This window comes from Mesocricetus auratus, unplaced genomic scaffold (genome assembly GCF_017639785.1).
Source record: "Mesocricetus auratus isolate SY011 unplaced genomic scaffold, BCM_Maur_2.0 Super-Scaffold_100008, whole genome shotgun sequence".
Lineage (NCBI taxonomy): Eukaryota > Metazoa > Chordata > Mammalia > Rodentia > Cricetidae > Mesocricetus > Mesocricetus auratus.
The window spans coordinates 5,656,257-5,670,949 of NW_024429192.1; the positions used below are offsets into that span (position 1 = coordinate 5,656,257).

Consider the following 14,693-nt stretch of genomic DNA (forward strand, 5'->3'; position numbering starts at 1 on the left):
TGTGTGTGTATGTGTGTATGTATGTGTATATGTATGTGTGTATGTATGTGTATGTGTATGTGCATGTGTGTGCATGTGTGTGTATATGTGTGTATTGTGTGTGGTGTGTGTGTATGTGTGATATATGTGTATGTGTATGTGAATGTGTGTATGTGTGTCTGTGTGTGTCTGTGTGTGTGGTGTATGTATGTGTGTGTATGTGTTTATGTATGTGTATGTGAATGTGTGTGTGTGTGTGTGTGTGTGTATGTGTGTGTACATACAGGTGCCCTTAGAGAGCAGAAGAATTGCAGGTGGTTGTGAGCCGCCCTTCATGGGTGCTGGGAACTGACCTGTAATCACCTGAAGAGTAACCAGCTCTCTTTCCTCTGAGCATGGTCTCCAGCCCCAACGTTTATGTCCTTAATTAACCTCCATGGCTATATTTTTTTAACCACTGTGGAAAAAAGGATACTACTTAATTTTTCCTATTTAAGGTCACACCTTTCCCCTCTTCCCCTTTTACAACTAATGAGTATCTTCCAACCTGTGGTGACACCCCTGCCCCCCCCCCAGAAAGGGTACCATGCTTGCCCAGTAGGCCTAAGAAGTAGGAGAAGCTGAGGCCTGAACAGCAAGGATCCTGACTTTCTCGGAATCTAGAACACAACAATGGCATTTCTCTGGGGCTGGGTAAAAGGTCAGAAGACACAGGAAGAGGAAAAGAGACGGAAATGCCTGCACTGAGTGATGAGTCGCGTCTACACGTGGGCTTCCCTGGTGCAGAGAGGCGCTGAGTGCCGCCACACCCACCACAAGGCCGGCTGCCCCAGTGCCTTGCAGAAGGTTCCGGCACTGGAGGGCTGGGGTGGGGAGCTAGAGGCAAGGGGGGGTGAAGGCCAGGACTCTAGAGGCATAACGTGGAAGGAAGCTGGGGGGCGGTGCGGAAAGTCACTCAGAGGCGCGAGGGCCCCGTCCCTGGAGGCCACTCACTCTGCCCACGCTGGGCCTAATGTGCCTGTGGTCCTCCTGCTTACTCTCCCCTGAGTTTTATCTTTTCGGTCGCTCTTTCACGGCGAAAATGTGAAATGAAGGCCCCATCGCATCTGAGAGCAGCTCCCTCAAGCCATGGTTGTGGTTCCGTGACCACCGACTACTAGCCAGGAAGCACGGGCCACCACGGCTGATCGCTTCCACTGGTCCCCGGGGTCACCTCAGCACCTGTGGTGGAGTTTCCTTCCCTGAGCTCTTGTTCAATCTGGTTTTCATCCCTCCCGGGACTCAGAGTCATTTTATTCCTCTCCCAAGCCACACTCTGGCCCCAGCGCGCTGTGACTGGCCGGTAGACATTCGTACCAAGAGTTCCTAATACAGCACACAGACTGAGCCCGGCGTCTCCCCTCTATACCGCTGTGAGTGACACTGCCAAGCCCCGGTCCTCACACTACATGTGTGCAAAACCACTAGACTCGAGCACCCTCCAAGGAGGCACCAAACAGCGTTCTTGGGCTCACCCCCTCCTCCCAGGCACCGCGCTCCAGAGCTCAAACAGGCGCTCCCACAGTCTCCGCTGCACCGCACCGCTGGCCTGGGGGCTTCCGTCCCGTGCTCTGTGGCGCCATCCGGGGTGCAGCATGACCCGATTGTCTTCTTGTTCAAAACCCTGGAACAAGGGAGCTACAGGGCCACGCCCCAGATCCACGCAGGCATCCACCCGTGCAGCAACTGCTCCCCGTGGGGATGGAGCAGATGTCACGGGGAGCTACCCCACGATACTTGAGGTCACACAGGAATGCTCTCCCGGGGCTAACCACTCAGCCTCTCCTTGTGGCCCACCGGGGTCACACGTGCGTGTTTGCACTTGGCTGCGTTTGCCCAGTTGCACACCTGTGCGTTCCTCCTGCGGGCGCTGTTCGCTCTTCCCAGCAACACTGCATTGTCGGCGACTCCTGACACCCTCCCTCGGCCCCTCTGAATCCCCCCACGCTTCCTCGCCCCCTCTGGGTCTCCCCACGCTCCCCCCGTGGGACCTGTGCTTACTTCTGGAATTGGACTTAATGGACAGTGCGGCAACATTCTTTGCACGTCTGTGTTCCCTTCCGGACCCCCGCCTCCCGTGCTTTACATGGGAGGCCCTGGGAGAGCCTTCGTTGTCTGTTTGTGTTAGATTAATGTCGTGTCTTCCACCAGTCTGCCTACAAAGACTCCCAAAAAGTGCTCTGGTGAAACTTTTGGGGTACAGTTTTCTGGAAGAGAACGTTCTAAATAATGTGTCTGAGTCTACTTTTCCTTGCTGTTTTGCTCCTCTCTAGGACAAAAGACAAAGTAGACACTTCTAAATCCGCCATGTATAGAGTTACTCAAGTGAAAAAGTCAAGACTCAGGTATTAAGGCTATAGTAGGTATAAACTCGATGTTACTGAAATGTCATAAATGAGAATGAAAGAAAGGGCTTTCTTATAAATTTATTTTAAATTAAAATATAATTACATTTCCCTGTTGCTCCATCCAGCCCCTCCCATGCCCCTTCCTCTCAAGTTCATGGTCTCTTTTTCTTTAATTATTGTTTATATATATGAATAAATACAGACGTTCTTAAATACAACCCGCTACATCCCTTTTGTGTTGTATGAAAGTTATATATGAATAAATGCATACATGCATGAATACGACCCCATACATCTCCTTTGTGTTGTTTGTATGAATACGTTTTTAGTGCCAACCACATGTGGGTAACCAGTTAAATGTAGCTCATCCAGAAGTGGGGCCCGGTGAGTCCCCCCATCCAAATCGGCACACTCTTCTCATCAAAGAAGTTTCTTCCTGCAGCAGCAGGAGAGCGCTGTGGGAAGTCACAACTGGTCAAAATGCAGAGAGCAATGCATGACAGACTGCCCAGACCCAACTGATACATCTGCAGGATAGCCCTACACCTCAGCCTCACTAATGCATCTGCAGGATAGCCCTACACCTCAGCCTCACTAATGAATCTGCAGCATAGCCCCACACCTCAGCCTCACTAATGCATCTGCAGGATAGCCCTACACCTCAGCCTCACTAATGCATCTGCAGCATAGCCCTACACCTCAGCCTCACTAATGCATCTGCAGCATAGCCCTACACCTCAGCCTCACTAATGCATCTGCAGGATAGCCCTACACCTCAGCCTCACTAATGCATCTGCAGGATAGCCCTACACCTCAGCCTCACTAATGCATCTGCAGCATAGCCCTACACCTCAGCCTCACTAATGCATCTGCAGCATAGCCCTACACCTCAGCCTCACTAATGCATCTGCAGCATAGCCCTACACCTCAGCCTCACTAATGCATCTGCAGGATAGCCCTACACCTCAGCCTCACTAATGCATCTGCAGCATAGCCCTACACCTCAGCCTCACTAATGAATCTGCAGCATAGCCCCACACCTCAGCCTCACTAATGCATCTGCAGCATAGCCCCACACCTCAGCCTCACTAATGCATCTGCAGCATAGCCCTACACCTCAGCCTCACTAATGAATCTGCAGCATAGCCCCACACCTCAGCCTCACTAATGAATCTGCAGCATAGCCCCACACCTCAGCCTCACTAATGCATCTGCAGGATAGCCCCACACCTCAGTCTCACTAATACATCTGCAGCATAGCATTATACCTCAGCCTCACTAATGCATCTGCAGCATAGCCCTACACCTCAGCCTCACTAATGCATCTGCAGCATAGCCCCACACCTCAGCCTCACTAATGCATCTGCAGCATAGCCCCACACCTCAGCCTCACTAATGCATCTGCAGGATAGCCCCACACCTCAGTCTCACTAGTGCATCTGCAGCATAGCATTATACCTCAGCCTCACTAATGCATCTGCAGCATAGCCTCACACCTCAGCCTCACTAATGCATCTGCAGCATAGCATTATACCTCAGCCCCACTAATGCATCTGCAGCATAGCCTCACACCTCAGCCCCACTAATGCATCTGCAGGATAGCATTATACCTCAGCCCCACTAATGCATCTGCAGCATAGCCCCACACCTCAGCCCCACTAATGCATCTGCAGCATAGCCCTATACCTCAGCCCCACTAATGCATCTGCAGCATAGCCCTACACCTCAGGCCCAGGGAGCATCAGGGGAAAGGGAGCAGAAAGACTGTAAGAGGCAGAGAATCAGCAAGTCTGTGGGATCGTGTCTTCTAGATGTGACCGGGAAACCACACCCAGGAAATCTGAACACTATGGCCTCCTAAGCAAGACCCCAGCGACGGCAGCACCAGCTGACATGAAAAGGGCTTTTTTCTGAATCAGTGAAAGGACGTGCTGAGAGCAGCATTAAGGGCTCACCTGGAAGCCTAAGAGAGCACACCCTTCACCTCAGCCAGCCCCACGGTGATGTCAAAATGACAGTGTGAATTTACTATGTTTACACAGTAAATGTGGAACTGCGAGGCAGTAACCCACTAAAAATAGGCACAATTAAATGAAAATATGCACAGAGACCACTTCTCACTGGGGCTATGAAGGCTCACAGCATTTTATCACAAGTGATAAGCCCTGCCCAGACACGACGCAGTGTAGAGGAAGTTAAAAGACAATCCCAGGAGTCCCATCTGTCCACAGCGCACACACCTGATTGGGCAGGTAAGCCCATGAGGAGACTCAGGGCGTGTCAACACATAAAGACTTCAAGAAAATTTCGAAAACCATACAGGAACTTCAAATACTCTAGTTTTCATCCTCCTACATCTAGGGGAAGATTTTACACTCAAAAGCAAGCTGTGGACATGAAGACAGGATCTTGCATTTTTTAAAAGTATATCAAACTAATCTCCAAAAACCAAAGAAATGGTCATCTCAAAACGAAAGCATGAGACGTGAGGAGAGATGCACGTGTCAGCTACTTGACTGAGCTACGATAGACCAGCCATTCTCAACCTTCCTGATGTCGTCTGTGACCCTTTAACACAGTTCCCCATGGTGTGGTGCCCCCCAACCACAAAATTATTTCACTGCTACTTCATAACTGTAATTTTGCTGCTGTTATGAATCATAACATAAACATATACAGGATATCTGATGTTTGACCCCCCCTGCCCCAAGGGTCACGACCCACAGGTTGAGAACCACTGCAATAAACCATAATCCTCTAAAGGAAAAGGCATATTCCAATAACAAAAATATCCTGCACCAAAGAAACACTTGGATATTAGCATCAAAAGACCCATCCAAGTGGAGGAAGCACCAAAGATGGTCCCTGGAACATTCCAAGCTGCTGGCCCTAAGGCTAAGGAGAACCCTTCCCACTTGCAGACCAGAAAAAGAGACTCTTGAGGATAGATGTGGAAATACTCATCAAACTGGAGGAGTGAAATGTGATTCTGAAAACTTGTAGAACTCTGCTCTTATCCGAACTGTGTGTTGGGTGTGGTCAGAAAAGAGAAACCAGTTAGGTTGGGCAAAGAGTCAGATTACATAGATCCCATGAAAATGAGCCTGTATTAAAATAACAAGGAAAGGAAGTTTTGGCACGCACTAAATGTAATCACTAACATGTACTGATAACGTGATTATCAAAGGAAAAACTGGGGAGTGCTGGGAAGAACAATCGTCTACCCTTTCTGAGAATGTCACCCGAGGATATACCCCAACCAAACGAAATATAGAACCAAAACCTCAGAAGTCTACACAGCAGTAGTAATAGTGGCCAACACTTACTGAGGGCTGACTCTGACAGACGCAGTATTTCAGATGACACAACGTATCTTTTTGAACTTCCTGATACCACCATGGTTAGATACTGTTAGCTCCAATGCCCAGATAAGGAAACTGAAGCTGAGTGGGGAAGACAATAGGATGAAGTAGAAGCAGGGAATGCTGGGACAGGGAGATCCAGGGGAAGCCGGGAGAAGCAACCACGATGACCTATGTGTGGAAAACGCAGCCTGTAAGCTAATTTTAAAGATTAAGGCTGAGGGGCTGGATGGAGAGATGACTCAACAGCTGAGAGCCACCGCCGCTCTCCCGGCGGACCCGAGTTCAGCTCCCAGCGCCCGTCCGCATCGGGTGGCTCCCAAGTGTCTGTACCTCCCTCCATGTGACCTCTCTTACCTCTTTCTTCTTCTGTGGGGTTATTTTAGCTAGGGTCCCTTGTGCTTCTGTATGAACCGTAAGATCCATCACCTTGTCAATTTCTGCAAAACCCAAAATGGCCCCTGGAGCTTGCCCTGGGATTTTGTTGGACTGAACATCGGCTTGAGGGATGTTGTCATCTTCAGGCCATGAGCACCACAGTCCCTCCGGTCTTTTGTTTGTTTGGTTTTCAGTCAGACCCCTTTAATCCTGTATTGTTCAAAGCATGAGAGGTCTTGACTTCTTTTGTTAAATTCATCCCTCAGGTGGTCTAGGAAGCCACTGTAAATGGAATTGTTTTTTCTTGATCTCATGTTGGGGTCGCTCATCACCAGCCTGTAGAAAGCAACTGATTTTTGTCTGTCAATCTTCTATATTTTTTTGTGGATGCCTGAGACTTTCCTATGTACAAGGTTTCTTTTCCCCCTGTATTTATTTACTTTTTTTAGCCACGGTTTCCTTTTAAAGTTTATATTTAAGCTTGTTCATGTGTGTGCATGTGTGAGGTCTGTGCACATAAATACCTGTGTATTAGGAAGTTGTAGCACAGCCTCAAGACCCCCCCTCCCCCAGGAGCACCACCTACCTCCTTTGAGACAGGTTTCTCTCTAGTATGTAGGTCAGACTGGCTATCCTGGGATAGCTCCAGGGATCCCCCTGCCTCTGCTTCCCCAGCACTGGAATTACAAGTGAGCATCCCTATGGCTGGCTTTTCATGTGGGGGGAATTGAACTCAGAGCCTCATGCGTGCAAGGCAAGCCCCTCACTGACTGAGCATCCCCCAGCTTCCCCTTTGGAAAATAACATTGAACATAGCTAACTGAAGCCAGTGTACAGTAAATCTAAGGTCTGCGCTAAATCTCTGTCCACCCTCTTTTGCTGTGTGATCTCTTCCCATAATGCTGTGGGGAAAGGGGCCGTCACTGAAGGCTGAACACATAGAGACATCCCATTTTGCTGCCAAAGGCTCTCCCACTAAACTATTCCCCCACAGACAACCAGTTTTGGATTTTTAGCCTCCAAAACAGTGGGCCCAATAAACCTCTTTTCTTTGTGCATAGGCCAGCCTCAGGTGTCTTTGTTATAGCAAAGAAAACAGCAACCTTTTGAAATTCAGCAACCTGCTGAAAACAGCAACACTATATCCTTAGACTCTACAAATAGACAACAACCACCAACATTTCTAATATCAAAGAGAATGAAGTCACCCTTACTGAAGTGCTGCGGGGCCAGATGACCTCTGGCATCTTGCATAGCTTCATCTTTTTTTTTTTAAAGCCATATATCTGTTGGTTTTATCGGGTTGAATTGTTCTTTGGACCAAGAAGACTGAAGATATTACTCAGATCTTGGAGTCGTTCCGATAGATTTCTTCTCTAAACCTGGTTTTCTTAGCCACTCAAACATAGCAGTTAAGGGTGACCTCATCCTGAAAGAACCCCAGGGGCATTTCCAGATAGAGAAAGGCACATCACCCATCACCACCTTGTGTGTGGCAAGGGGAGCATATTATCCCATAAACTGAAATCACAGCTCTTTTAACAGTAAATGTGATGATAGTTACTGACCAATCAGATTAGACACAGCCCTCAAGGAGGCTGAGCAGTGTCTGCACAATGGCTATTTGGCAACCCTTATGACAGTAGTATGGTGTTTCAACAGGTTGAAATGTACCTTCCAAAAAGTGGCCCCGACCACAGACACCAACTCGAGTTCATGGCAGGTCAGGGATGGGTCAGTGAAGATCAATGGAAGAATGAACAGATCAATATCCAAAGTGGGTCACGGGCCATCTGTACAAGCCATGGGACGCATCATTTGGGGAGGAAAGCATACCACGTCTTATACTATTGTAACTCATCCACGACTTTCTCATAATGCCTCCCAAGTAGCTAGTACCTATGGTTGACCAGAACTCCTTGCACTAGTACAGATGGAGGTGCAGAAAACAGAGGCAGGGTCATCGTCCTTGATCGAAAGCTCATGTGTGTCCTGCAATCTTCCAAACACTGGGAGTGGGAGGCAGGAAGAGGATGGGAGTTTTTATTACTCTCCAGCATGTGTCTGGACATGTGGTAAACTGAAACATTGTCTTAAGGAATTATAGGTATTTCCAACAGAGAAATATGAGAACAGTTTGATCCAGCAACATTGTCTTGAATTTTAGCCAGTGTTCCTTGGCAGAAATCAAAAACCAGTGTGGGCAAACGGATACTCTAAAAGTCTTAACCGTGGGCAGGGGACTAAAGGCTTGGGGCCTCCTGATGCTTTTTTATTTAAATGTGAAGGACTGTACAATCTATCTCTTCCTTCCTGGTTTGAGTTCTGCTGTCAGGCCTTCACAACCAAGTCTGATGGTGAGCCCCTCCAAGGCCTGTATGCCCACTGGGTACCACCTTTTCCATGGGTACAAACCTCCCCCCTGGGTACGATCTCTTCCCCTAAGTATCAATCTCCCCCATCTCTTTTCCTGGGTATAAATGTCTCCCATGGTTACCATCTCTTTCCCTGAATATCAGCCTCTGCCATGGGCACCATCTCCTCCCTTGGGTACCAACCCCCCCCCTAATGGGCAACATCTCTTTCCCTGAGTATCAACCTCCCACCATGGGTACCATTTTCTTACAAGGGAACTAACGTTTCCCTGGGCATAAATTTCTGGCTAAGTACACCCTTCTGCTGGGTGGTTTCGCCACTGGGTGTTCCCCGTCTGACTATGAGCACGTTAGATTTTTGTCTACTTGACACAGAGTGCCTCCAAAGGACCGGCCTGTGGGCGAGTCTGTGGAGCATGCTCTTGATTAATGACTGATAAAGGAAGGCACAGCCCACTGTGGGTCCTGCCGCCTCTAGGCAGGTGGTCCTGGGTTGAATAAAAAAGCCGGTGAGCAGCGCCTCCATGGCACCTCCCTCCGCTCTGCTTGATCCCTGCCCTGACTCCCCTCAGTGGCAGCCTTGATGGGGCTGTGTAAAACAAACAAACTCCCTCCTCCCCAGAGGCTTTTGGCCGTGATATAGATCAGAGCAAGAGAAAGCCACCCAGAGGAAGCAGCCCCACTAGGGACAACTTGCCCACCAGGCAGAGTCTTCCGCCTCCTCAGCAAACACAGAGTCCCATAGGTGCCTCTCCCGGGGGTGGGGGGCCACCTTGCTAGCTGCTAACACCCCCCACTGGATGCCATTTTCTGTCAATCACCTGTACTCATAAAGTCCTTGACTGGGAACAAGACACGTCCTCTACCAGGTCCCCTTACACCTGTGTCTGTGCCCTGGAAAGCAGCGAGCAGCATCTCCCACCTGTCAGATGATGGAGGCAGGTTTCAGCAAGGGGAGATCTCTCGCTCCGGTTTTTTCATTTATCTCCCTTCCAAATGACACCGCCCCCTCCCCTCCCCCTCCTCCCTCCCCTTCCCCCTCCTCCCTCCTCCCTCCCCCTTCTTTTCACAATGCTCAGCACCCTATGGCTTCCACAGGGTATTTGTTGACTGCTGTGCTAACTGACTCTGACTCGGCCAAAGAGCATGCTCACAACCCACGCACATTGCGCTCACATTCCAGTGCCCAGCTTGGAAGAAGAAGGGCAAACGTGGCCCCTGGAGGAAGCTGCCCCTCTCTTTCCCCTCCATGCCTTCCTTTCCAGGAATCACGAGAAGACAAAGACATGATGAAGGCAAGCCTGGGTCACCATGCTTGGCACCACAAATGGCGGGTGCTGGTCCCAGTCCAACACAGAAGACTGCTCAAACAAAAAAAGGATCATCTGTACCCTGGGGTGGCACTTTCATGCCAAGTCCCCAAACGCCTTCCATTTCTCTCTTGGCACGGAACAGGGGCTAGATCAAGTCACGTCCTTTGCCTGGCGACGCGCTCGCTGGCCCTCCCATGAGAACCCCACATATTGGAGAACTTGTCTAAGCACGTGAGCTCTCATCCCAGGACGACAAGAACAGGGCAAGCAGAAGGACATGCAGCACTGCATGCAGAAGACTGTCAAGCCAACACCCACGCAGGCCCACCAGGGGAGCCCGTAGTCTCACAGCTGATGCCAAGCTAGGACTCACCGGAGGGATGGGCACAGCGCCACTGGCATGTTGAAGGATAACTCTCCTTGACTCTAAGGATGTCAAGTGACAGCTGGGATTCTACCCAAAGGCCACACAAGCATCCCACATGGGGTAGCAGACTTCAGCAGGCTCTACGCCAGGAGGCACAGGTGGGAGCTTACGTGCTGTGAAAGGTATTACTACACAGGTTGCATGAACTGCAAGAGGCGGGAGACATTTTCCTAATTTCACGTGTATGGTGTTTCGTCTGCATGTATGTCTATGCGGCGCATGCATGCCTGGCCTCCGTGGAAACCAGAAGAGGGCATCCCAAATCCCATTTCAGGAGTCAAAACTTGTCACCTCGAGATTATATCTGGGAAAGAACTACCTCTTTGTTCCTCGGCTTCACCCTGAAGTCTCTGGAGTTTTAGGACGAGAAGCAGAAGTGTCTGACCTTCTTTAGGTCCAAAAACCAAAGCCGAATTGGGATGGGGAGACAGCTCAGCTTGTAAAGGGTTTACTGCTCATGAGGACCTGAGTGAGAGGGCTAGAATTCATTTTTTAGGAGCCAGAGAGATGACTCCGTGGGGAAGAGCAATCGCTGCTCTTGCAGAGGACCTGGGTTTGGATCTCAGCACCCACAGGGCGGCCCCGACTGTCTGTAACTCCAGTTCTAGGGGTTCCGATGCCCTCTTCTGACTTCCACTGGCTGCTGAACACGTATGACGGGCATACATACACTCAAGCACACACATAAGAATAAATAGGAATATCTAATGCCAGTCTACGTGGGCGCAAGTCTGTAGTATCAGTCTTGAGGAGGTGGAGACAGTAGGACCCGGGGCAGGGGCGGCATTCTGGTCAGCCCGTCTAGGTGAATCAGCAACTTCCAGGTTCACAAAGAGACGTAAGATGGAGAACGATGGAGGAGAGAACAATGGAGGAGGTGCCCTCCAAATGCACGCATGCGCGCACGCACAATAGCAAGATTCACAAAATGGCTCCCCGCTCCCCCAAGAAACTGGGACCCTTGGGGCTCCCTTCTCTCCCACTCCCTCTGCTCTGAGTGTTTTGTCAGCTACTGTGGTGGAAGGTATCTGAGCTGCAGGTGGTTTTCTACTTAGAGGGACAAGAAAATTCCATTTACTGCACAATAACACGGCTGGCTGCCCCCCAGGGAAAGTCACTCAGCATGTTCCCCCATGTCCCTGCTAGGACCCTGAGGTCTAGACTCCCTGTCTCCTGATTCCCGGGTGTCTGGGTCACCGAGGCTGGGGCACCCACCCACAGAGGACATCGTGTACTGGTAGATAGCACAGAACCAGAGAGAAGAGAAAGAATGGCGGGGGGCGGGGGCACGGGCTTTTTTTCGAGGAAAAGAGAAATGCATCCAAGCATGAAAATGTACTGGAGTTCACGCGGAGGCCTCTGAAAGCTCACTCAGCCTCTGGGAGAAGGGACTAAGGATTGATTCCCACAATCCTTTCTGTTTGAGGTCAATGACCCTAGCCTCCCTCTTAGTTTTTCTAAAGAGGATTGGGTCTCAGTCGGATATGAAGTGGAACAACGATTTGGGAAAACTGGATTGTGCTCCAACAGATTCGTCCCCAAGTGCGTTCACCTAAGAGAAATGATAGCATCTCCACCGAGGGACTTAGCTAAGTCTCCCCTGCAGGCCTGGGGGTGTGGCTCGGTTGGTAAAGCTCTTGCCTAGCACGCATGAAGCTCTGGAAAGCCTCCCCGCACAAACTAGATGTGATGATGGTGCACGCCTGTAACTCCAACGTTAATTAATGGTGACAGAAGCAAGAGGATCAGAAGTTCAAGGTCGCCCTCGGCCATGGGGAGAGTTAAGAGACAAATAAACAAAGTATCCTCCTCTCGACTTTATTTGCAACGGTCCCAAAACAGCATCCAAACTCATCAAGCCACAGAGGAGTCACGGTCTCCTCATGCTGTCACTGTAATGCCCCAGACCTGCGGCTTTAAAACAGCACACATTTGTTCTCTCGTACGTCTACAGGTCAGAAATCTGAGTCGAATTTCACTGGGCCACAGCCAAGGCATCAACAAGGCTGAGTTGCCCTTCCCTTGCCTTTCCAGCCACTCCTGAAGCCAGGCTCCTCCCTGCCTGCTGTTCTTCCCTGGTCAAGTCTCCCTCTGCCCCTCCTCCTTGGGATGGTTTTAAAGATCCCTGTGGATCTCAGTGTAGCCATACCTGCAGGGCTCCAGAGCAAAGCACATTTGCAGGCTTAAAACCTGGACATCTTTGGTGTCATCAGATGACCTGAGGAGTATGCAGCCTAGGGGTAAAAGGCATTAGGCTCCGATGCCCTACTACAACAACACAGGTGACTCCAAAACATTACGGTGAGCTAAAGAAGCCTACTATTAAACATATATATCACAAACCACACACACACGCGCACGCACGCACGCACGCACGCACACACATCGTTCTGAAGTCAGTGGAGCTTATATAAAGGTCTGGAATGGGCAAGACTAATCTATGCTGGTAGAATTCACAGTAGGTGTTGTTTGGGACCAGGCGATTGGCCAGAAAGAGACAAGGAAGAATTCTCTGGCGCTATAGAAATATTCCGTCTTGATTGCCTTGGTCAGAGGGCTGACCACAACCCTGCACACATTCGTCAAAATCGGGAAGTGCATTCTGCAGCCGTGGGCTCCATCGCGCACGTGAACTGAGCCAAACGTAACTAACAAAGACGAGGAAGAGAGAGAGACATGAGAGGAAGGAAGGGGAAGGGAGGAAGGGGGGACGAGAAAGAGGAGGGGGAACAGGGGAAGCCGCTGCCCGGTGTAGTCTGAGCACTCTTTTCCCTCCCCGTCATGGACGGAGGGTAAACAGAGGAGAGGAGTTTAGGACGCAGTCTGCTAGAGAGTCACCTAGCTCTGCTCTCTCCCATAGCTCGCTCACAGGCCCCAAAGCCATCAGCCAACCTCAGGTAATTTACAAGAGCAAGCACCCAACAAGAAACCCAGGGTGGACTGAACACTTGCCTCCAGAAGTAAGAAAACATCCACGTGTTTTAAATCGACTGTTTCCCAGTTTGGTCATCCCTTCTAAATTTTTCACGTGTCCCTGTGTCTTTTCTGGGTAGATATGATCATAAAAAGATCCTTCATCTTCTGCCTTTTTTTGTTTTTTAGAAAGAAGTTCACGTTCACAAACATCACCCTGGATTTCTGAATAATATTTTACTGAGATGACTGACTGACCATAATTTTCTTAGCCTCTTCCTTCTCTTTGGACATTTAGTCTGTTTTCACCCTCAATACACCTCACCATGGGTTCTAGTTTAAGGTCTGTTGCTATACTGTGATAAGACAGTCTTTACCAGAAGCAACTGGGAAAGAAAGGACTTACGTGGCTTGCACTTCCAGATCTCAGTCTGTCATTGAGGGGAGCTGGGCAGAGGAGCTTGAGAGCAGGCTTGCTAGCTAGCTGGTTCTCCCCCAGGCTCACGTTTACCTAGCTTTCTTGTGCCTGGGACTAACTGCCTAGGGAATGGTGCCATCCACAGTGGGGCTGGACCTCCTACATCAATTAACAATCAAGGCACCCCAGCCAACAGACACACCCACAGGCCAACTTGATCTGCACATTCCCTAATCGAGACTCCCTTCTCAAATGACTCTTGTCTGTGTCAAGTTGACAGTTAAAGCTGGCTAGGACACCATGGGAAAACAGCAGAGAGCTAACCATCCCCACATGCCTTCACTCTTCCTTGAGTAATTTAGGAAGCAAACACTTAAGCAGGGCGTTGGTGGCGCACACCTTTAATCCCAGCACTCGGGAGGCAGAGGCAGGTGGATCTCTGAGTTTGAGGCCAGCCTCGTCTACAAAGCAAGTTCCAGGACAGCCAGGGCTACAAGAGAAACTCTGATTCTGGGAGGTTAAAAAAAAAAAAAAAGGAGGACGGGGTGGAGATTGCAATAGGAAATCAACAAAAAATCAGTAGCATAGAATTCAGAGCTTAAGACATCCCCAGAACATTCTGGTCTACAGCCCTATTTGTATAAAAGAGGAACCTGAGACCAGGGCGTGTTTGAAGTGGGATCAAGTCCCAAGTCTGAGAGTCAGACCCAGAACTTCCCCTGAAAACAACAGTCCTTCTGTGTAACAGAAGGAGCACCATCCAAGCCCTGCTTTCACAGGAGCACACCTGTCCTGGCTCACCTTGGCAGGAAATCGGGTCTCGAAGGGTAACTATAAGAGAGGTATGCCAGAAAGAACGGTTGGTTACAACAAGACTGATTGATGCGTTAGTATAAAACTAAGTTACCCTCCAGTATAACTGCAAAGAGAATTACTTCATCTGCAGAATGGAGGAACACTACTTTCTTTGCCTCTGTGGGTCTATGTGCTTTGAGTATACGTGAATTACAGTGAGGAAATACTGGTTCTGATCCATCTACACTAACGGAAGGAGTCCCTCTCATACACCATGCAAAACAGACTAATCCCAAAATAGCATACAGGAACATTACACCAATTCCTGGCAGTGGATTCACCTTCT

General features: G+C 49.6%; 1 protein-coding gene across 1 annotated transcript in view; it reads right to left on the minus strand.

The window, feature by feature from the left end:
* The window catches only part of Mrps6 (mitochondrial ribosomal protein S6), a 71,238-nt gene extending 69,623 nt beyond the window's left edge, over positions 1-1,615 (minus strand). The window contains exons 1-2 of the mRNA XM_040750354.1: positions 1,494-1,615; positions 793-855 (exon numbers count right to left, since the gene is read on the minus strand). Coding sequence (XP_040606288.1) covers positions 793-855; positions 1,494-1,615 — 185 coding nt within the window. The remainder of the gene's footprint in view (positions 1-792; positions 856-1,493) is intronic.
* Positions 1,616-14,693: the final 13,078 nt, after the last annotated feature.